Source organism: Ranitomeya variabilis, chromosome 2 (assembly GCF_051348905.1).
Source record: "Ranitomeya variabilis isolate aRanVar5 chromosome 2, aRanVar5.hap1, whole genome shotgun sequence".
NCBI classification, from domain to species: Eukaryota; Metazoa; Chordata; class Amphibia; order Anura; family Dendrobatidae; genus Ranitomeya; species Ranitomeya variabilis.
This window is the reverse complement of record NC_135233.1, coordinates 236790190-236812980: the sequence shown is the minus strand read 5'-3', so window position 1 is coordinate 236812980 and position 22791 is coordinate 236790190. Positions and strand designations below refer to the sequence as shown.

Here is a 22791-nt window from a genome sequence, read left to right as displayed (position 1 = left end):
CCAACCAGCAGCTGTCTTTCATCCATACAGCATAGGGTGGAGATAAAAGCAGGCATGTGATAGGTTGCCCTGAATTTACCTCAGCAATCGCCTCATGAGGTAGTTCTGCCCCAGTCGTCCATGTCAGACGCGCAGAGTCCTCACAGAGTGAGCAGCGCAGGGCAGGTGACTCCGCATTATTCATTGCCCGCCTTTCTGTACTACAACCACAGACATCTGCCCATAGTCCACCTGACAGACCCCAGTACAAATAAATGATCTCCACTATGGTACTATACAAATTTAATTTTATTAAACACAATGTTAAAAGTACAAATACAGTAAAATTACTACATGTAAGAAAAGGTGCATAATCCAATTGAGAGACTATACTGCCATAGGAGATTGCACTATAGAATTGGCGAAATGTACTATATATATATACAATGCAAAATACCTTATGCCATAATATGGAAGTCCATAATAGACTACTACCTTAGTCAGAAAGACCCAATTTCATAATATAATGTCTGAAATCAGACTCCACAAGAAATAAATGGCATATATTGAAAATAGTAATAGCATATTACCTTACTAATCGCCAACTGCAATATCCCCGGCGTCCCTCTGCCTTGACGCGCGTTTCGCGTTTGCTTCTTCTGAAGGCGTGTCAGGGCAGGGGGTTTAGCCGGTTTAAATATATCAGATCATACCATTCATTGGACAAATCCTAATTACAAATTACTACCAGCCGTATGGATGTAGGGAGTGCTGTGCTGCGCTTGCGTGGGACGCTCCAACCACCACTTAAAGTGTATATCTTCCTTGTATTACCTACACGATCCCACGTGGGAAATCACCGCCCCCCATACGAAATCCGGAAGCTACGTCGCAACATGCCGCCTCAGCTATGTGCGTACGTAAACCGGAAGTATGACATAGGGGATTGTGCCACCCACTGTACGGAAACCGGAAGTAAAGCCTCCGAACAGACATACGGAACTTCAACTCTCCACTGTCTAACGGCGCATGAGCAGATCCGCTGGTACCGGCCTATAATGAGGAGTCGGATCATGGTCATGGGCTCAGGAGCGCAAGGTCGTATGTTAGTACGACCCAACCGCCCCGTCCCCCTGTAGCCACTAGCCGACCTCCCCTCCGGCCCACAATCTAATCATGCGCACACATTGGAGTGTGGAATGGAATAAACTGGGTAATATTACCTCAACCAAAGGGGAGTACATTAATATCAATGACTACCCTTACGTGTTCTACCCTATGAGATAAAATAAGTGTATATAACTATGAAAAATAAGATATATATTAATAATATTTACCAAAAATCTCAACGTTATAACTATATATAATTGGGACAACAAAACCCAATCAAAACTAATATATACATATTTGTGCCTTAAATAAAGTATAAAGTGCATGTATTTAATTGTGACTATCGGCAGTAAAGTGCCAAGTGCATAGATAATAGTGACTATCAAAAATTACTATATCATGATCCATATCTAAAAAAAGGACCAAATTCATGAACTGCTATACATCTATGTGAATATTGAATAAAAGTTTAAATATAAGAAATATAAAAAAATTGATATGCTATACTAAAGTGACAAGTGACCCATCTGGTAAACACTAAAATATATGATATACAGGGGTATATATATATACACAAATAAGACAATGGTAAAAATATAAGCATAATATTATAAATTTATGCAAAGCGCAGCTCTCTCGGTACAGGTTGTAAGTTCAGAAAGTTCCATAATATTCCGCTATATAATGGGAATTTCTCCACTGTTCTTTTTTCTTTTCAAAGGCACAACCCAACTCCTTCTTCCACCGGCCGACATAGTATGTCTCTTTCAAGGTATCAGAATGATACAAATATTCAAACTGTAGTAAAACATTAAAAATCACAATTAAAACCAGCACTCATAAATAAATAAAACCAACGGGACTAGTGATGTAACCCATACATAAACTAGTCCCATTATCCCCCCTACCTTATCTATTTCCAATATATCCTACAAGAAAGCACCGAAACCAAAACTCTCATTTAAGCCTTGGGGTACCAGAGTTCCCAGTCGATATATCCACTGGCATTCTTTTTTGGCAAGTCTTTTACCCACATCTCCACCCCTTGGCCCCAAATCCAGCATGTCTATACCTTTGACTGTCAATAGTCTGGAATTACTCTGATGGTATCGTTTGAAATGTTTGGGGAGGGTTTTTAACGTGGTATCATCCGTGGCTGTTTTTGCTTTATCTATGTCAAGACAATGTTCGCGTACTCTAATTTTGAGTTCGCGACTTGTCATGCCAATGTAAACTTTGCCACATGGGCACTCGGCATAATAAATAATGCCTTTAGATGAACAAGTGATATGTGCCCGTATCTCAAAATTCCTGGATTTATCGTGATTTTTGAAGGTAGTACTTTTTTTCATATTTGCACAGCCCTTGCACATACCACATGGAAAGAATCCCCCCCTAAGCTCCCTCTTCTTGTTTTTAGTTGTTCTCTTGGGATCATATGTACTGTGTACTAACATGTCCCGTAAACTCGGGGCTCTTTTTGCTACTAGTGACGGTCTTTCAGGTAGAATTTTTTTGAGGACGGGGTCGGTAAATAAAATCTTCCAATGTTTTTGTATAATGCCACGGAGGTCAAACCACTCACTACTATAATTGGTAATGAATCTTACCTGGTTATCCTGTTTTGCTTTATCTGGAATTGATAGGTTCTTGTGTAGAAGTTGTTGCCTAGATGTATTTTTTGCCCTCCAATATCCTTTTTGTATGGTTCGTCGGTTGTAGCCCCTCTCTTGAAATCTATTTCTTAGCAAATTGGCTTGTACCTCGAATTGTTCATCTTCAGAACAAATTCTCTTGATTCTAAGGAATTGGCCAATTGGTATATTATTTGTTGTAGATTTGGGGTGTAATGATGACACATGCGTCATCATTACACCCCAAATCTACAACAAATAATATACCAATTGGCCAATTCCTTAGAATCAAGAGAATTTGTTCTGAAGATGAACAATTCGAGGTACAAGCCAATTTGCTAAGAAATAGATTTCAAGAGAGGGGCTACAACCGACGAACCATACAAAAAGGATATTGGAGGGCAAAAAATACATCTAGGCAACAACTTCTACACAAGAACCTATCAATTCCAGATAAAGCAAAACAGGATAACCAGGTAAGATTCATTACCAATTATAGTAGTGAGTGGTTTGACCTCCGTGGCATTATACAAAAACATTGGAAGATTTTATTTACCGACCCCGTCCTCAAAAAAATTCTACCTGAAAGACCGTCACTAGTAGCAAAAAGAGCCCCGAGTTTACGGGACATGTTAGTACACAGTACATATGATCCCAAGAGAACAACTAAAAACAAGAAGAGGGAGCTTAGGGGGGGATTCTTTCCATGTGGTATGTGCAAGGGCTGTGCAAATATGAAAAAAAGTACTACCTTCAAAAATCACGATAAATCCAGGAATTTTGAGATACGGGCACATATCACTTGTTCATCTAAAGGCATTATTTATTATGCCGAGTGCCCATGTGGCAAAGTTTACATTGGCATGACAAGTCGCGAACTCAAAATTAGAGTACGCGAACATTGTCTTGACATAGATAAAGCAAAAACAGCCACGGATGATACCACGTTAAAAACCCTCCCCAAACATTTCAAACGATACCATCAGAGTAATTCCAGACTATTGACAGTCAAAGGTATAGACATGCTGGATTTGGGGCCAAGGGGTGGAGATGTGGGTAAAAGACTTGCCAAAAAAGAATGCCAGTGGATATATCGACTGGGAACTCTGGTACCCCAAGGCTTAAATGAGAGTTTTGGTTTCGGTGCTTTCTTGTAGGATATATTGGAAATAGATAAGGTAGGGGGGATAATGGGACTAGTTTATGTATGGGTTACATCACTAGTCCCGTTGGTTTTATTTATTTATGAGTGCTGGTTTTAATTGTGATTTTTAATGTTTTACTACAGTTTGAATATTTGTATCATTCTGATACCTTGAAAGAGACATACTATGTCGGCCGGTGGAAGAAGGAGTTGGGTTGTGCCTTTGAAAAGAAAAAAGAACAGTGGAGAAATTCCCATTATATAGCGGAATATTATGGAACTTTCTGAACTTACAACCTGTACCGAGAGAGCTGCGCTTTGCATAAATTTATAATATTATGCTTATATTTTTACCATTGTCTTATTTGTGTATATATATATACCCCTGTATATCATATATTTTAGTGTTTACCAGATGGGTCACTTGTCACTTTAGTATAGCATATCAATTTTTTTATATTTCTTATATTTAAACTTTTATTCAATATTCACATAGATGTATAGCAGTTCATGAATTTGGTCCTTTTTTTAGATATGGATCATGATATAGTAATTTTTGATAGTCACTATTATCTATGCACTTGGCACTTTACTGCCGATAGTCACAATTAAATACATGCACTTTATACTTTATTTAAGGCACAAATATGTATATATTAGTTTTGATTGGGTTTTGTTGTCCCAATTATATATAGTTATAACGTTGAGATTTTTGGTAAATATTATTAATATATATCTTATTTTTCATAGTTATATACACTTATTTTATCTCATAGGGTAGAACACGTAAGGGTAGTCATTGATATTAATGTACTCCCCTTTGGTTGAGGTAATATTACCCAGTTTATTCCATTCCACACTCCAATGTGTGCGCATGATTAGATTGTGGGCCGGAGGGGAGGTCGGCTAGTGGCTACAGGGGGACGGGGCGGTTGGGTCGTACTAACATACGACCTTGCGCTCCTGAGCCCATGACCATGATCCGACTCCTCATTATAGGCCGGTACCAGCGGATCTGCTCATGCGCCGTTAGACAGTGGAGAGTTGAAGTTCCGTATGTCTGTTCGGAGGCTTTACTTCCGGTTTCCGTACAGTGGGTGGCACAATCCCCTATGTCATACTTCCGGTTTACGTACGCACATAGCTGAGGCGGCATGTTGCGACGTAGCTTCCGGATTTCGTATGGGGGGCGGTGATTTCCCACGTGGGATCGTGTAGGTAATACAAGGAAGATATACACTTTAAGTGGTGGTTGGAGCGTCCCACGCAAGCGCAGCACAGCACTCCCTACATCCATACGGCTGGTAGTAATTTGTAATTAGGATTTGTCCAATGAATGGTATGATCTGATATATTTAAACCGGCTAAACCCCCTGCCCTGACACGCCTTCAGAAGAAGCAAACGCGAAACGCGCGTCAAGGCAGAGGGACGCCGGGGATATTGCAGTTGGCGATTAGTAAGGTAATATGCTATTACTATTTTCAATATATGCCATTTATTTCTTGTGGAGTCTGATTTCAGACATTATATTATGAAATTGGGTCTTTCTGACTAAGGTAGTAGTCTATTATGGACTTCCATATTATGGCATAAGGTATTTTGCATTGTATATATATATAGTACATTTCGCCAATTCTATAGTGCAATCTCCTATGGCAGTATAGTCTCTCAATTGGATTATGCACCTTTTCTTACATGTAGTAATTTTACTGTATTTGTACTTTTAACATTGTGTTTAATAAAATTAAATTTGTATAGTACCATAGTGGAGATCATTTATTTCATAGATCCCACTACATGTGGAAGTCTTGTTGGATGGTACACATACCCTTCGGTTGGGAGGGATTTGTTTTTGAAGAATATAGAGCAATCGTGTGTGAACAGACCCCAGTACAAGGCAAGATGATATGTTTGAAGACTCAGGATAAGAAAAACATGGTGGCTTTCTTACAGCAATAGTGCCACCCCTGACCATGTGTTGTGTCCGGTATTGCAGCTCCCATCACATAAATGGGGCCGAGTTGTAATAGCGGCCACAACCCATGGTCAGTGGCAAGCGCGGCTTCTGTCAGGAGCAGCCATGTTACCCGTCGTGGCTGAGTAATGGCTGAGTAATGACCAGCCGTTGATGAGACTCACCGCCATGTATCACAAATGGTAGCCATGAAGAGTGGGGCTGTTACCATAGCAACCCAGCAGGTCACGGCTTTCAGTTAAAAATTGGGAGCTGAAAATAACCAAAAATGCGTTTTCTGTCGCCATTTTCTGGGATCTGTAAGGCTACGTTCACACGATCCGGATTTTGATCCGGATCCGTAGCGGATTTTCAGCTGCGGATCCGGATCAGTTTTCCATGTTGGTTACAGTACAATGTAACCCAATGGAAAACCAAAACCGCTGTGCTAACGATCCGTTTTTCCGCTGGAAAATCCGCGTGGATTTTCCAGCGGAAAAAAGAAGTAGCATGTCAATTCTTTCAGCGGATTCCGCACCGGTTTTCCAGCAGCTCCAATAGGAAACTGCTATTGGAAACCCGCAGTGGAAAACGCTGAAGAAAAAGGATCAGAAAACGCAGCTCAAATTCACTGCGGAATTTAGCTGCCGTTTTCCAAAAACGGGCAGGAAAAAAAAAGGATGGAAATCCTGATCGTGTGAACGTAGCCTAACTCTTCTTCACAGGCGGATGGCGCTGATGAGGGCCTGTTTTATGCGGGGGAAGCGGTCATTTTTATTGGTACCATTTGGGGTAAATACGTTTTGATAATTTTTTTAGGGGGTAAAGATGGTGAGGTGCAATGACCCAAAAAACAATTCTGGAGCTCAAGTTTTTCTTTTTGGCATTTAATGTACAAATTAAATAATTGTATACTTTAATAACTCAGGACTTCTATGGACAAAACCAAATAGGTTTACTTTTACTTCTGAACTGGGAAGAGGGCGATTTTAACATTTATGGTTTTTTATCTATGGGAACATTTTTGTTTTTATTATTTTTATTTTTTAGTCTTCTAAGAAATGGATCATCTCCAATGTAAGGACCAAAATGGCACCGAAGGGGCCTTCAGCAGCTCCCTGGCTCCCACCTATGAGAACCCCACAACTGTGTGTTGGGGTAGCGAGTGCGAGTCGGTGTACGCGCTCAGCAGCAATCTAGCTATTTAAATGCTGCGGTCCCAGACTGACAGCGGCATCTAAAGGGTTAAACAGCAGGAAGCGAAGCAGATGCGGACGTATGAGCCTGCTCCATACACACACATGCACCCGCCGACTGTACAGTTACGTCAGAATAGGAAACCCTGTGGTCACATAAAATCTGTGTATGAAGAGCTCCAAGCCGCCATGGCACCAGCATATTCTCAGCAGTGCAACTTTTGTTTCTTGCGGAAATCATTCTGGTGTAGTTCTGCAACCCATTGCTCCATTTATTCAGCTACAGATTTCCTAGATTTTTCAAAATTGCGCTCCTAAAAACTGTGAGTGACGCCATTATAAACTTAAACACGAAGCACAAGATACCAGGGTGTAACATTTATTTCATCTTGTAGAAAAAGGAAAATCTTAACATTATTATAAAACGGCAGTTAATTAGAAAAATGAGTTAATCTAGGAAACCCTCGTGTCAGAAAACATATCCCCTATGTATAATAATATGCCTCCCTACAACGGAGAGGAGATAAAGGAGAGTTCATCATGGAGCCGAGCTGCACAGGAAAGGCCTCAGAGGAAGCACTAGCATTGCAAGTTGTGTATTAAGAACAAGCTCCGTCCTTAGGAACAGACGATACTGGCAGGCAGTGCGTTAAGAGCGAGATCCAACATTACAAGTAGACGTTACTTGAACAGTTCTCAAACATGTTGGTCAGGACCAGCGTATGACAATCCACCAGTCTCGCCAATCTCATTTCCATGTTTTACTCATAACGGTGCAGCACTACTTCTTGTATTCTCCAGTACCATTATGGTGTACGATCATCACAGTGTGGGGTCAACATCTGCCCATCCCAGCCCCCTAGGAATCTGCTTAAAAAAAAAAATAAAGTGCTAAAGGTGACCAACCCCCTGCAAAAAGACCATTAGCGGTTTCCTTCTGCCCAAGACATGGACAACATGAAATCTAGTAGACTCCTTCATTTCAGAAAGTCATGGATTACTCTGGTGAGAAAGAATCCTGGGCACGGGGAGAGATGTCCTGTGCAGATCCCTTCTGACTTCTCCCCACCTCTGTTTAAAGAGAAACCAGTCGGCAGGATGTAAACTAAACTAAAGGCACAGCCATAATGGCACCGATACTGATTAATATGATACCTGGTGCGTGTAGGGATCTGCTCAGTGGCTGATGAATACTCACCTTATGAAGTTCTCAGAAGGTGATGTCTTGTGTGCTTCGATGTAGGGGCAGGGTCTTCTTCTGATTCAGTGACCTGCTTCCTTTTTAAAATTCCATGCCACTGCTATCATTGTGTGGGAGGCGCATACACAGCATGAGCTCGCGTCCCGCAATGAAATAGCGCCGGAGGCAGCGCAGATCGAGATTTCGTCTCAGTTCAGAGCACACGTCATTTCCTGCAAACGTCATAAGGCAAATATTCATCAGCCACTGAGTGGATCGCTTCACATCAGGTATCAGATAAATCACCATCACAGTGTCTTTATAGGGCTCAAGCCTGCTGACAGCTTCTCTTTAGGCCAGTCTCACACGTCCAGATAATTCCGGTACCGGAAAAATCGGTACCGGAGTTATCCGTGTCCGTGTGCTCATGTGGCAAATCAGTGTGGCACACGTGCGGCAGCTGTGTGCCACCCGTGTGCCGTCTTAGTACCACACGGACCGTGCCGGAGACAGCGCTACAGTAAGCGCTGTCCCCTGCTTTGGGTGCTGAAGCCGCAATTCATTCCTTCTTCCCAGCAGCGTTCGCTGTAGAGAAGGAATGAAAAATCATTGTGTTTTTTTTTGTGGTTAAAATAAAGTTCCCGGTAACCTCCCCCCTCCCACCCCGTGCGCCCGCCCGCTGGAAATAAAATACTCACCCAGCTCCCTCGATGCGTCCTCTCAGCGCCGCAGCTTCTCCTGTATGAGCGGTCACGTGGTGCCGCTCATTACAGTGATGAATATGCGGCTCCACCTCCCATAGGGGTGGAGCCACATATTCATCCCTGTAATGAGCGGCACCACGTGACCGCTCATACAGGACAAGCTGCGGCGCTGAGAGTAAGCATCGAGGGAGCTGGGTGAGTATTTTAATGCCAGCGGGCGGGCATGCAGGGGGTGGGAGGCGGCAGGTGACAAGGATCTTTATTTTAAACACAAAAATAATAAAAAAACATTGATTTTTCATTCTTTCTCTCCAGCGAACGCTGCTGGAGAAAAGAAATGAATGGCGGCTTCAGCACCACACGCAGGGGGGACAGCGCTTACTGTAACGCTGTCTACTGCACTGCACACGGACGGCACACGGACAGCATCTGTGAGCGGGACGTGTTTTACACGGACCCATTGACTTTAATGTGTCCGTGTGCTCCCACGAACACTGACATGTCTCCGTGTTTTTCAAACGGACACACGGTTCGTGAAAACACGCTGACATGTGCAGAGACACATTGATTTTAATGTGTCTACGTGAGTCAGTGTCTCCGGTACGTGAGGAAACTGTCACCACACGTACCGGAGCCACTGACCTGTGAAACAGGCCTTAACAGGTTTCTCAGTATAGAGGAGAAATGTCAGTCAGGTGAGAAGTTGGGGCAGCTGCCTGGCGCCTCTTCTCCCCGTGCCGGGTCACTTTCTGCAATGAGTGAGCTTGTCTACACATTGATGGGGCAGCATCAACAGACTGCCAGGTTTCCTTCATATTCTATTTTCCGGCTGATTCAGAGGTTGCAGTTTTGCAATATCTGGATCCTGGTAAAGATAAGAAGGGGGAATGTGAATATCCTCAACAGACCATCATATTTGGAAATGCCCGAATAAGTTAGATCAGCTGCACATATAGAGTATTTTCCTTTTGGCACGGCCCCCAGTATTGATAACAGACCTGAAAACGTGGCCCATAAAGGGTTAGTGCTGTTCGCTCACTTCTGTATCCAGTTCTGATAGGCGCCAGCAACATCACATCTGCTGTACACCTGTGTGGGACGTACAGTGGGTCACATGTGTCCCTGCAGGTATGAGTGATGGGATGTCACCGGGCCCCCTCATCTCTCCACGTAGAACTGAGAGGGGCAGCAGCATTACCCTGTAAAGGTCACCCCTTTTCAAAGCTGTGATTAGTCCTCAAGGACCAACACCTTAAAATAGATGTTCAACACAACCACCGATGTCAGTACAACTGGCCGACCATCTACATGTAAGTGGGTGTCCTGCCAGCAGCTGGAGGAAAAGGGTCAGACATGTTGGATTTCATCAGGTCTGATCCTTTGTTCTCAGGGGAGATAAGAGTCTGGCGTCCGCCTCCCTATAGTGTATGTTATGCTTAATATAAGCAGCAGAGTCACAGCGGCGGCGGCAGCCAGGCACCAAGTGTCTGATCGTTCTCATATAAAGCTGCAGGGAGAAGCCACAGGCCAGGCCCAGCTAAGGAGCCCTCATCTTCAGAGGAGCCACAGTTCAGGGCCCATATAGGAGCCCTCAGCATCACAGGGGCCACAGTCCAAGGCCCAGATAGGAGCCCTCAGCATCACAGGGGCCACAGTCCAAGGCCCAGATAGGAGCCCTCAGCATCACAGGGGCCACAGTCCAGGGCCCAGATAGGAGCCCTCAGCATCACAGGGGCCACAGTCCAGGGCCCAGATATCACTCAGACTAACAGAGGACCAAGCTCTGCTTCAGTAGTTTCCCAAGCGGTGTCTGAACAGTTATTCCAATACTACAACTCCCAGCAAGCCTTGGGTGTCCCTGGTCTTCAGCGTCACATCGGCCGTGGTCTCAGCTCCATAGCAGGGGCCCTGTACAGCCCTTACACGGGCAGGGCTTTGGAGACCCCTCTCCGCATCAGACTCCCGCACAGGCCGCTGATGTAGCGCCTCCCCGCGGCGCCGCCCGGTAACATGCCCAGCAGCAGCGCGGCGCCAGTGACGATCTGCGCGGCGGCCCCCAGCAATGTGAGCGGGGTGCTCCGGAAGCCGAGCGCGGCGTACAGCGTGCCCCCCAGAGCGGCCAGGTAGAAGAAGGCCCACGGGTCGGGCTCCCGGAGCATGCGGCTGGGGCCCCGCAGGAGGCCGGCGGCACACAGGCCCAGGAGCGAGCCCATAGACCAGAGCATCGCGAACTTCCGAGCCCGGAGCAACAACAGCGGCACATAGAGTCCGGCCAGGCCGAAGCACAGAGCGGCCATGCCCGCGCACACACCGGCCGCCATCAGCCTCTGCGTCCCGGACATCCCGGGCAGGAAAGGATCCGGATCCATAGGACTCCATGACCACGAGAGGCCGCTGCTGGGAGGAGAGAACCAGGCCCGCCATCCCGGCTCTGAGCTCCGGCGCTCCGCGGGGGAGGAGGCCGCAGACCCGCCGCTGCTCCCGGCCTTATTCTGCGCGACGTACTCCTGTAACTGCCGGCCTAGGTCCGCCATGGTGGTGACGAAGTCCGCCACTGTCCGTGTCAATAAAGCTAGATGAACGTCTCCATGGCAACTGAACTTCCGCTTTCGTCACCTCGATGGCCTGCGACACAGCGGTTCCGCCTCTGTCAGTGGAAACTTTTCATTTGAACGGTGTCAGTTTAATAAAGCTTGGGAGAACTTTTTTTTCCCTCTGACCGCTTCCAATCCTTACTGGCGAGCGGACATTTTTGCGGAGACTGAGACGCGAGCTCCGCGCAGAGATCGCCGGGTAACGGTGAGTGTGCGGTACCGCGCGGGATGAGCCGGAGCGGCCGCTGTCAGTGTGCACAGGGCCTCGGTGCTGCCTCTCCTCCATTCATAGACAGCAAGCAGCGATGTAGAGGAAGTGTCCCCTCAGCGGTATTAGGAGGGTGAAGAACTTTTCATGGTCCGATTGTCCTTTTTCTGTAAACCCAGAGCCCCCCTGACCTGGAGACCCTTTTTTATACGTCTGTCTGGTGCCATCACTGGGGGAGTCGGATCATTCATTTAGTAGCTCACCCCCCCCCAGTCCTGTGAGCTGCCCCTTCTCTTTGGCCACATATAGCAGGGCCGGATGCAGGGATTTACAGTGGGTTTTCCCTTCTAGGAGGAACATGGGGCGCTCCTCAAAGGACAAGAGGGACATTTACTACCGGTTGGCCAAGGAGGAAGGCTGGAGAGCGCGCAGTGCATTCAAGCTGCTGCAGCTGGACGAGGAGTATCGGCTCTTCCAAGGTATCCAGGGCCCCCCCCCCCACACCCTCTCTCCCCCCCCCCCCACACACACCCTCTCCCCCCCCCACACACACCCTCTCCCCCCCCACACACACCCTCTCCCCCCCCCACACACACCCTCTCCCCCCCCCCACACACACCCTCTCCCCCCCCCACACACACCCTCTCCCCCCCCTCACACCCTCTCTCCCCCCCCCTCACACCCTCTCTCCCCCCCCCTCACACCCTCTCTCCCCCCCCTCACACCCTCTCTCCCCCCTCACACCCTCTCTCCCCCCCCTCACACCCTCTCTCCCCCCCCCTCACACCCTCTCTCCCCCCCCTCACACCTCCCCCCCCTCACACCTTCCTTCCCCCCCCACACCTTCCTCCCCCTCACATCTTCCTTATTCCTCCCCCCCTCACACCCTCTTCCTCCCCCCGCCTCACACCCTCTTCCTCCCCCCCTCACACCCTCTTCCTCCCCCCCCTCACACCCTCTTCCTCCCCCCCCTCACACCCTCTTCCTCCCCCCCTCACACCCTCTTCCTCCCCCCCCTCACACCCTCTTCCTCCCCCCCCTCACACCCTCTTCCTCCCCCCCCCCCTCACACCCTCTTCCTCCCCCCCCCCCCCTCACACCCTCTTCCTCCCCCCCCCCCCCCCTCACACCCTCTTCCTCCCCCCCCTCACACCCTCTTCCTCCCCCCCTCACACCCTCTTCCTCCCCCCCCTCACACCTTCTTCCTCCCCCCCTCACACCTTCTTCCTCCCCCCCCCCCCTTGGGGCGTTTTGCAATCTACTCGCTTTGTGATTATAGCAACAATGTGAAACATGGAGTGTGTGGGTTCTGATAGATCCATGGTTTAGGGGCTTGGTCAAGTCTTAACATTGTATTTATAGGATTGCATCAAATTAGATGTATCCTTCAACACCCTGATACATGCTTTTCTAATTCCTGCCTTAAAATATAACGTGTCCTGCTCTTGCTGACCTTATTTATATTTGTTTGGATTTGAGGCACCTTTTTAAATATTATGTTTATATATGTATTTTAAATATTGGTAATAAAGATATTGAGTTTTAATATTTTTTTCTGTGACACTCCTTTGAACACAGTTTACTTAACTGTGGTTTCAGTATGTTATAAGTGTTATGTGAAGTGTTGCCCATTCCTTGAGGGAATATGGGCTTGGGTGTTATGCTTACAAAGTATTAAAGGGCCTACAAAAAAAATCACCAGAAGTTTAGTGAGTCCTTGGCTGTGTGCACACGTTGCGTTTGTGATGCGTTTTTTAGTGCAGATTTGTCACAAAACCTGAAGGGTTTCCTGGTTCCAACAAAATGAATGAGAATCCTGAAGTCTCATGCACACGGCGCTTATTTGTGACCTGCAGATTTGGTGAAGATGTAAATTTTCTGGATGTCCATTCTTTCAGCTTTTTTGCTTCAGATTTCCCCTATACTAATGAGCGGGGAAAAGTCTGCACCAAAAACGTGCATTTTTGCCTCTGCATGCCAAGAGATGCAGAAATGTCTGCACCAAATAATGTGTGCACAGACCCTTTAACAGATAAAACAGCAGCTCTTGTGTTCCTCCCCCAGGAGTACAGAGAGCGGTGGACCTGTGTGCGGCCCCCGGGAGCTGGAGCCAGGTTCTTAGCAGGAAGCTCAGGTGAATGGTGTTTTCTATGCCAGATCTGAAGCCCCATGAGGAGTGCAGCATGTAATCAGTGTCTCCCCTCCTGTCTCCTCAGGTCCAGCAATGAGACTACAGAGGTGAAGATTGTAGCAGTGGATCTTCAGGCGATGGCTCCTCTACCCGGAGTCATCCAGATACAAGGAGATATTACCAAGGTGATTTGTGTTTGGAAGAAACCTTCACCATTTTCTGGACAGGAATTGTAATTTGTTCTGGCTTCCTATTTTCAGGTCTCCACTGCTCATGAGATCATCCAACACTTTGAGGGTCAGCCTGCGGATCTTGTGGTGTGTGACGGGGCTCCAGATGGTAATATCAGATATCTCTCCCATCTTCTCAGCTTTGCACCATATGTTCCCTGGGTTTGTTAGGATGCTATTTAATGCAATGTCTTTTTCTCTGGCTTGTAGTTACTGGACTGCACGATATTGATGAGTACATTCAGGCTCAGCTTCTACTGGCGGTGAGTGTCCTTCCAGAAGCTGGACCCCATACCTTGTGAGAGAAGATGGGTTCTCACATTTCTACACTGCTACAACAACAGCAAAAAATCTGTGATGGATGTAGGAAAAATATTAGGACTGCACCTATGGAGAAATCTATAGCAATAGAAACCGTGATAGAAGGATTCTGTGGTGCATCTGTCCCATTACAATTTCCACAAGGACAGTCACCCAGCTCTTCCAGAATCCTGAGTGGCACGTCTGCCTGGTGTACAGAATAATGGGTGGATTATGGTTTATGTTCACAAGCTGTAGTAATGCTGTATCCAATTTCCCTGCAGGCTTTGAACATCACAACTCATGTGCTGAGAGCAGGGGGCACATTTGTGGCTAAGGTGGGTGAGCTGTTGATTGCCACCTCTCTTCCTTTCCTGGCCATATGTCCTGATGATGAGAACATTTCTGATTTTAAAATTCTCTATTTTTAGATTTTTCGTGGAAAAGATGTCACACTCCTGTATTCCCAGCTCAAGATCTTTTTCCGAGAAGTCACATGTGCCAAGCCTCGGAGCAGCCGGAACTCCAGTATAGGTGAAGCAAATGTACTGAAATCCTAGAATTTCAGAATGGGATCACCCCCAAATTCCATAATTCCTCCTTCATAATATATCTGTACAGGGAAGCTCAGAGCTGACCAATGATATCATTCCCTATATCAGGATCAGTACCCCAGCTGCATAAAACTACAAATCCCAGCATTTTCTGACAGACACAGACTAGCAGACCGCTGTCATTACATTTTGTGAGCCCAGTTTCACAGCAGCTGTAGGATGCTGATCCCTGCCCTAAATCAATTGTATCTGGTACAGTGCATATTGCAGCATTATAGGGGTTGTCCGCTACTAGGATAGCCCCTCCTCGATCTGAATGTGTGTCCCATGAAAATAAAACCACTTATACTCGCCTCCCATGTTTGCGCTGTTCCAGTGGTGTCGGCACTTGCGCTCCCAGGGCTTATGTGCTGTTGTGATGATACGTTAGCTCGGCAGCCAATCGGAACTAGCGTCACCATCCCTGCCTTCTAGAGTATAAGTAATAGAGTAAGTGAGCGGCCAGCCACAGCCCAGACCTCCTCTTGATAACTAACACGTCCAAAAGAAGGGACCGCGACACCAGCGCTGACTGGGCGCCGGGCTCCTGTATCATCACAACCACACACGAACCCCGGGTACGCGAGTGCTGACACCGTTGGAATGGAGCTGGTGCGGGAGGTATGTGTTTTTATTTTCATGAGGGCAAACATTCAGATCGGGAAGGTGTTATCCTAGTAGTGGACAACCCTTTTAAATATAGATAATCCCATTTTATATAGAAGAGGCAATCTGGAGTTAATATTGGGTGATCTCGTGCCAGGCCTTTTCTCTTTTACACGCCTATATCCCAAGAGACGTACGAAGCAGACAGTATGGTTTTTTCACTGCATGTTAGTGATTCATTTTTCTCCTGTACAGAGGCGTTCGTTGTATGTCAGGGATACAGCCCGCCAGTGGGATATATACCCAACATGTCAAATCCCCTGCTGGACCACTGCTATAGTGAGTGCCAAATACACAGATGTCTGGATTTTGGGACCTTTATATAGGAACATGATATTGAATAATTAATACTTTTTACCTCTTTTTAGATGTGGACTTTAACCAGCTTGAGGGTCCAAACCGCGTGATAGTTCCATTTCTGGCCTGTGGAGACTTAAGTGCATACGACTCCGACAAGACGTATCCTCTACAGGTAAGGTCACTCAACCCCAGGAGGCCTTGCTGTGCATGGAGGCATCAGGGTAAGGTGACTCAACCCCAGGAGGCCTTGCTGTGCATGGAGGCATCAGGGTAAGGTGACTCAAACCCAGGAGTCATTGCTGTGCATGGAGGCATCAGGGTAAGGTGACTCAAACCCAGGAGTCATTGCTGTGCATGGAGGCATCAGGGTAAGGTGACTCAAACCCAGGAGTCATTGCTGTGCATGGAGGCATCAGGGTAAGGTGACTCAAACCCAGGAGTCATTGCTGTGCATGGTGGCATCAGGGTAAGGTGACTCCACCCCAGGAGGCCTTGCTGTCCATGGAGGCATCAGGGTAAGGTGACTCCACCCCAGGAGGCCTTGCTGTGCATGGAGGCATCAGGGTAAGGTGACTCAACCCCAGGAGGCCTTGCTGTCCATGGAGGCATCAGGGTAAGGTGACTCCACCCCAGGAGGCCTTGCTGTGCATGGAGGCATCAGGGTAAGGTGACTCAACCCCAGGAGGCCTTGCTGTGCATGGAGGCATCAGGGTAAGGTGACTCAACCCCAGGAGGCCTTGCTGTCCATGGAGGCATCAGGGTAAGGTGACTCCACCCCAGGAGGCCTTGCTGTGCATGGAGGCATCAGGGTAAGGTGACTCCACCCCAGGAGGCCTTGCTGTGCATGGAGGCATCAGGAATAAATACTTCTGGTCTTTTCTCCTACAGTTGGAAAATGGTAAAGAGTACAGCTATGTGCCCCCAAATCAGCCCCCTATTCGTCCACCCTATCAAGAGGCCTGCTTTTTAAAGAAGAACAATCTCCTAGCAAAAGAAAGGCAACTTTCACCCGTGACCACCCCTTCAACCACGACAAACAGTGAAGATGATGCGTCAGGTGTTTGTGAGGGGGCCGCTATCCAGAAACTATCCATTTCCTCTTGATTGGTTATTTAGCGGCTGCTGCCTGCTGCTTGTCCACTTCTGCGTCAGGAGGCGAATGGCTCTGATGACGTCCGGTCCACAGGTTCCTGGTAGGACATGTACAGGGCTGCTAAGTATCTGCATATGACTTACTTTAATGGACAGGACTGGTGCACAGCACATGTCCTGGCAGGCACCTGTCGACAGTTACCAGCGCCGCTCTGCTACAGATGCAGAACTGAGCGTGGCGGAGCAGCCCTCTAATATTTAAAAATCTTATGTTTTAAGTTTGATTTGTTGAACTTTTTTTTTTTAATGAAAAACTTTTATTTATTACAATTTTATTGCAACAAATAAACAAGGTTTTATCCATCTGCATGGAGTGTGGGTATAAAGGGGGGAGAGGGGAGTGCAATATGTGACAGCCAGATATCTTCTCCGGGATGTTTCACAAACGTGTTTAAAGCTTTGGCCACCAACCAATTTTGTCTCTCTGGAGTGCCATCTATTTCCATGGGATTAGCTTTCAGACTACTGTTGCATCATTGATGCCAATATAGTTTATCTGTGCTTGTACTTGTAGTCCCCCCTTGGCTGGTGCTTGTGGTTTTGCTACTTCATAGGCATCTGTAGGAGTCATGTTCATGTTTCCCATTTCTATGCCTCGGGACTGAGGTTTGGCCATAGTTTGTCTGGGTAGGATCACGTTGTTCTGCAGGAAGTCGTACTTGTCAAGTGGCGCATGCTCGATGTGGCAGAGGGTCTCGTCTCCCTCACTCATGTAACCAGCATTGGTGCCCCTCATATCCTCGTCTGAGAGGCTGTACAGGTCCGTCAGGGTGGTCTGAGAGGATTTATTATGCATCTCCTGCTGGCTGATAGAGTCATCGTCCGAGCACGGCTCCACCCTCCGGAAACAATAACGGGCAAAGAGGCTGATGAAAAACATCTCCATTGTTACGGAATAATTGTAGATTGCTGCGGAGGGGAAAAATTGGGAAGATTTACTATGCTGCAGAATTTGGATGCAAATTGGACCCCTGAGCATAGAAACAGATATCTAAGTGGATAAAATACAAGCTATAGTGGACCTTTTCCACAAATGTCTACATCACTTGCTCAGATCCTTCTGCTCCATAACACGCTGTCGGCACTTTCAACTGAATCTTCAACAGTCCCTTTAAGATTTTCCACTTACAAGTAGACATTTTTCCAACTAGATAGTTCTCACCACCACCTAATCTGGAGAGATTTTATCTAACACCAGAAGGGTGATAAATGGTAAAATGAAACACCCTTTCAAGGGGATCTGCAATCAGACCTCACAATACAAGCTGTAGATCTGATGAGGCTGGTGTACTTACTTTGATATTCCATGCCAGAATGGCTGTATAACACTTTATGATAGTTACAACTCATCTAACTCCCACCTAGTTTAACTGACAGCTCATCAGTGTTCCTCCTCCCTGCTGTAGCTGAGATTGCACACTGCTCAGTACAAGCTGCAGCTGTCAGGTTGAATCGACCAATGCGGAATACACCATGGCTACCCTCTCACTCTGGACTCATTTTAATATTGGAATTATATCACAATTCGGATACAGATTTTCACAATGAGTACACTGGCCTCATCAGGTCTACGATATCTAATAATGTATGTATTGTGAAATCTGATGACAGATGTTGCTCAGTGTAACTTTGAAAGTTCTCCAAGCTGTGATGTCACCATATGGCCACATCATGGCTCTGTGTAGATATTATTAAATCTCTGATGACGGCATAATGTCCGGCTATAACATTTACCCTTCTATATAGGCAATAGATCATGTGAAGTCACTTACTCTGAGAGCGTGTCTCCACCGTGAAGGGTGGGACACAAGGAATGGCTCCCAGGGCTGACATGGTCTCTAGGATCCCGTTCTGCAGCCCACACAAGACCAGCACCAGGGTGATGCAGATGAACTTGGATCTCGGACTGTAACCCTCCAATGCTTTCTTTGTGGCTTTGTAGAACAGCAGGTAGCCGTAGAAAGAGAGGAACGTAGACAGGCTGATGATGATGTTGATGTAGGAGTTGGGGTTGGTGTAGTCCACCTGGAAGTCATAAAATAGACCTAAAGAAATGCCTTTTACCATGTAGAATTACAGCCGTCGCATGCAGATCTAGGGCTTGTGTCATCCGTATTGAATCAGTAAGTATAAAATAGATTTTGTATAAAAAGTAGATGTGAAACCCTTTTTTCGGAGCACAAGAATGGAGTTAGTCATGAGGCCACTAGAGGCGCTATGTTAATAATAATAGAGCAAAGCCGTTCATGTGTTCATACTCACATCCCCGTAGTCATACTTCTCATCGGTCCAGAGGATGAGGCCCATGAAGAACAGAAGGGTCCGCACCACTGACAGCTGGTACACGGCAATATTCATCCACCGCAGGTTACTCCTGGGACAGGGAGCAAGACATGCTGGACTGTTCTGTACTATTATCATGGGAAGTATCAACGTCTACATCCTGCCCGGGGTTAGGCCCAATTCACACATCCTTGTTTATAATGATGGGAGCTATGTGCTGTCCATTATGTCATGGACCCATTCATGGGTGGCGAATCGGTGTTAACTCTTGACATGTCGCCCTCTTTTTTTTCAGACTGATGGTCCAGGTGTGTGAAAAGAACTATTGACTATAATGTGTACGTGTTATATCATTTTTCTTTTTTTTTACATAAGCTTTTCTAAAAAAAAAAAAAAAGAAGCTTTTGTGGTTTTTACAAAACCAGACTCTCGACATCACCCTGTGTTTTGCGCTTTAATCTGCTCCCTGCTGATGCTATAGCCCACCTCCTCCATTTGTTTTGCTGCAAAACAATATGAACGTGTTTTGTTTTTTTTCTCCCGATGCCCACACCACAAGCAGGGCATCATTCTAATGTACCCACCTGTTCACCACAATGTTGGGGAAACAGCAGCAACAGCAGCACGGGGGCGGGTTGGGGGCGACAGTCTGACCCCCTAGTTCTTCTAACATTCTTGCTTTACCACCAAAGAAATCTGTTATCAGGTCCAAGAATTTCCAGAGTGTTATGGAGTGATATCTGCAAACAGACAGGAGCGGTGATGACGCCACGTCCATAAGTCAGACTGGCAGCAGGGGTGTGATGGCCGCAGCAGTGATCATCCATAGCCGGAGCAATGGCATTGTGTGTGAGTGGGATTTATCTGTGTCTTTGGCACTGGGGAAATTATACAAAGCCCCCAAATATGCACCCAGCCTAGTTCCACTGTAAGACACCTCTGGGGGGCGCTGCTCCTATGGAATGTAGACAAATGTGTTCAGAGTAAATCACAACTTACATGGAAGCCACGAAGTTACAGATGGAGGATGAACGAGGAATGTACATTCCTATAATGGAGGCGATACAGATTACCTGGTCAAGGAGAAATAAAGGAGCTGTTAACCCATAATTTACCAAAACTTCCCCAGTGTCTCCACTTGACTTGACATCGAATGTCATCTTGCAAATCGTCTACAGGGAGCTCCGCCTGATTATATTTTGTTGTGATGAGGATACATTAACCCTTCTTCTCCCAGAGCATACACATCTACAGTGGGAAAAAAGTATTTAGTCAGCCATCAACTGTGCAAGTTCTTCTACTTAAAAATAAAATCCAGAAAATCACCTTGTCTGACTTGGCAAGATTTATTTTGCAAATTATGGTGGAAAATAAGTATTTGGTCACCTAAAAACATGCAAGATTTCTGGCTCTCACAGACCTGTAACTTCTTCTGTAAGAGGCTCCTCTGTCCTCCACTCATTACTTATAGTAATGGCTCCTGTTTGAACTTATTATCAGTATAAAAGACACCTGTCCACAACCTCAATCACGCTCCAAACTCCACTATGGTGAAAACCAAAGAGCTGTCAAAGGACACCAGAAACAAAATTGTAGCCCTGCACCAAGCTGGGAAGACTGAGTCTGCAATAGGCAAGCAGCTTGGTGTGATGAAATAAACTGTGGGAGCAATAATAAGAAAATGGAAGACATACAAGACCACTGATAATCTCCCTCGATCTGGGGCTCCACGCAAGATCTCACCTCATGGGGTCAAAATGATCACAGGAACGGTGAGCAAAAATCCCAGAACCACATGGGGGACCTAGTGAATGACCTGTATAGAGATGAGACCACCGTAACAAAGGCTACCATCAGTACCACACTACGCCGCCAGGGACTCAGTTCCTGCAGTGCCAGACGTGTCCCCCTTCTTAAGCCAGTACATGTCCGGACCCGTCTGAAGTTTGCTAGAGAGCATTTGGATTATCCAGAAGAGTATTGGGAGAATGTCATATGGTCTGATGAAACCACAGTAGAACTGTTTGGTAGAAACAAAACTTGTATTTGGAGGAGACAATGCTGAGTTGCATCCAAAGAACACCATACCTACTGTGAATCATGAGAGTGGCAACATCATGCTTTGGGGCTGTTTCTCTGCAAAGGGACCAGGACGACTGATCCGTGTACATGAAAGAATGAATGGGGCCATGTATCGTGAGATTTTGCGTGCAAACCTCCTTCCATCAGCAAGGGCATTGAAGATGAAACGTGGATGGGTCTTTCAGCATGATAATAATCCCCAGCACACCGCCAGGGCAACAAAGGAATGGCTTTGTAAGAAGCATATGAAGGTCCTGGAGTGGCCTAGCTAGTCACCAGATCTCAACCACATAGAAAATCTTTGGAGCTAGTTGAAAGTTCATGTTGCCCAACGACAGGCCCAAAACCTCACTGCTCTAGAGGAGATCTGCATGGAGGAATGGGCCAACATACCACCAACAGTGTGTGCCAACCATGTGAAGACTTACTGAAAACGTTTGACCTCTGTCATTGCCAACAAAGCATATATAACAAAATATTGAGATTAACTTTTGTTAATGACCAAATACTTATTTTCCACCGTAATTTGCAGAATAAATCTAGCCAAATCAGACAAAGTGATTTTCTGGATTTGTTTTCTCATTTTGACTCTCATAGTTGTGGTCTACCTATGATGTCAATTACAGGCCTCTCTCATCTTTGTAAGTGGGAGAACTTGCACAATTGGTGGCTGACTAAATACTTTTTTTCCCCACTGTATATATCTATATGTATGGTAACTCTTTGCACAGCCCTTGATTCTCACCGGATACACCCCCAGAATCCATAGGTATAGGCAGGTTCTGCGCGTGCTCCGAACGTTCCGCAGGAAGAACCCCATCTCCTCCAGAAATAACGCCAGCTGCACACACCCGACCAGCACGGGAATGATGAATATCCACAGGTCCTTCTTTATCACTATAGAGGTAAATAGCACAGAAGGTTAGATGGCGGATAAACAGCAGGGGGCACTCTCCTGAGAGTGTGGGAAAGGGGTCCCACCAGATGACACACTAAAGCTAGACGATGACAATAGAGAAAAGTCGGCCCGCTCAGCAATGACCACATGTTCACCCAACGCTACCGAAGACGTGTCAGACTATGACCATGCTCGACCAATGTATCGGCCTAGTGCAGCTTATAGGAGAGGTGTGAGCTGTTCAGCCTCAGCCTGGAGGCCTGTGTACTGTAGCTTATGTCTGAACGCCATACTACCTTGGAAAAACTCAGATGATAGGGGGAAGCTCCCCCCGTCCATGGAACAGTTGGCCCCCTTCACCATGGTGTGCTCCCGTCGTTCCTGTTATTCTTCTGAGCCATCCATCTTTTCTGGGCGGCCTCTCCCCATTTCCTGAGACATCCGCCTCCTTC

At 46.5% G+C, this 22791-nt stretch overlaps 3 protein-coding genes across 6 annotated transcripts; 1 reads left to right on the top strand and 2 right to left on the bottom strand.

The window, feature by feature from the left end:
* Positions 1-10661: 10661 nt before the first annotated feature.
* On the bottom strand, positions 10662-11447 carry SFT2D3 (SFT2 domain containing 3). The gene has a single exon (XM_077284145.1). The coding sequence runs from the start codon at positions 11434-11436 to the stop codon at positions 10822-10824; it is 615 nt and encodes a 204-aa protein (XP_077140260.1). The 5' UTR covers positions 11437-11447; the 3' UTR covers positions 10662-10821.
* On the top strand, positions 11428-17383 carry FTSJ1 (FtsJ RNA 2'-O-methyltransferase 1). 4 transcript variants are annotated; one of them, XM_077284143.1, is made up of 11 exons: positions 11428-11701; positions 12056-12183; positions 13769-13838; positions 13921-14020; positions 14096-14174; positions 14276-14328; positions 14650-14703; positions 14797-14899; positions 15820-15903; positions 15993-16096; positions 16813-17383. In XM_077284143.1, exons 2-11 carry the CDS (start codon positions 12063-12065, stop codon positions 17026-17028), a joined length of 984 nt encoding a protein of 327 aa, XP_077140258.1. In that variant the 5' UTR covers positions 11428-11701; positions 12056-12062; the 3' UTR covers positions 17029-17383. The 4 variants fall into 4 exon arrangements, with proteins under 4 accessions (XP_077140258.1, XP_077140256.1, XP_077140259.1 ...); XM_077284141.1 differs by having other exon boundaries at positions 11428-11837; XM_077284144.1 differs by having other exon boundaries at positions 11693-11826.
* LOC143805177 (organic solute transporter subunit alpha-like) lies at positions 17332-22774 on the bottom strand. The gene is made up of 7 exons (XM_077284140.1): positions 22636-22774; positions 22187-22338; positions 20359-20432; positions 19944-20099; positions 19339-19450; positions 18849-19101; positions 17332-17985 (listed from the first exon to the last, which is right to left on the bottom strand). The coding sequence occupies exons 1-7, from the start codon at positions 22700-22702 to the stop codon at positions 17534-17536; spliced, it is 1266 nt and encodes a 421-aa protein (XP_077140255.1). The 5' UTR covers positions 22703-22774; the 3' UTR covers positions 17332-17533.
* Between the last annotated feature and the right edge of the window lie 17 nt (positions 22775-22791).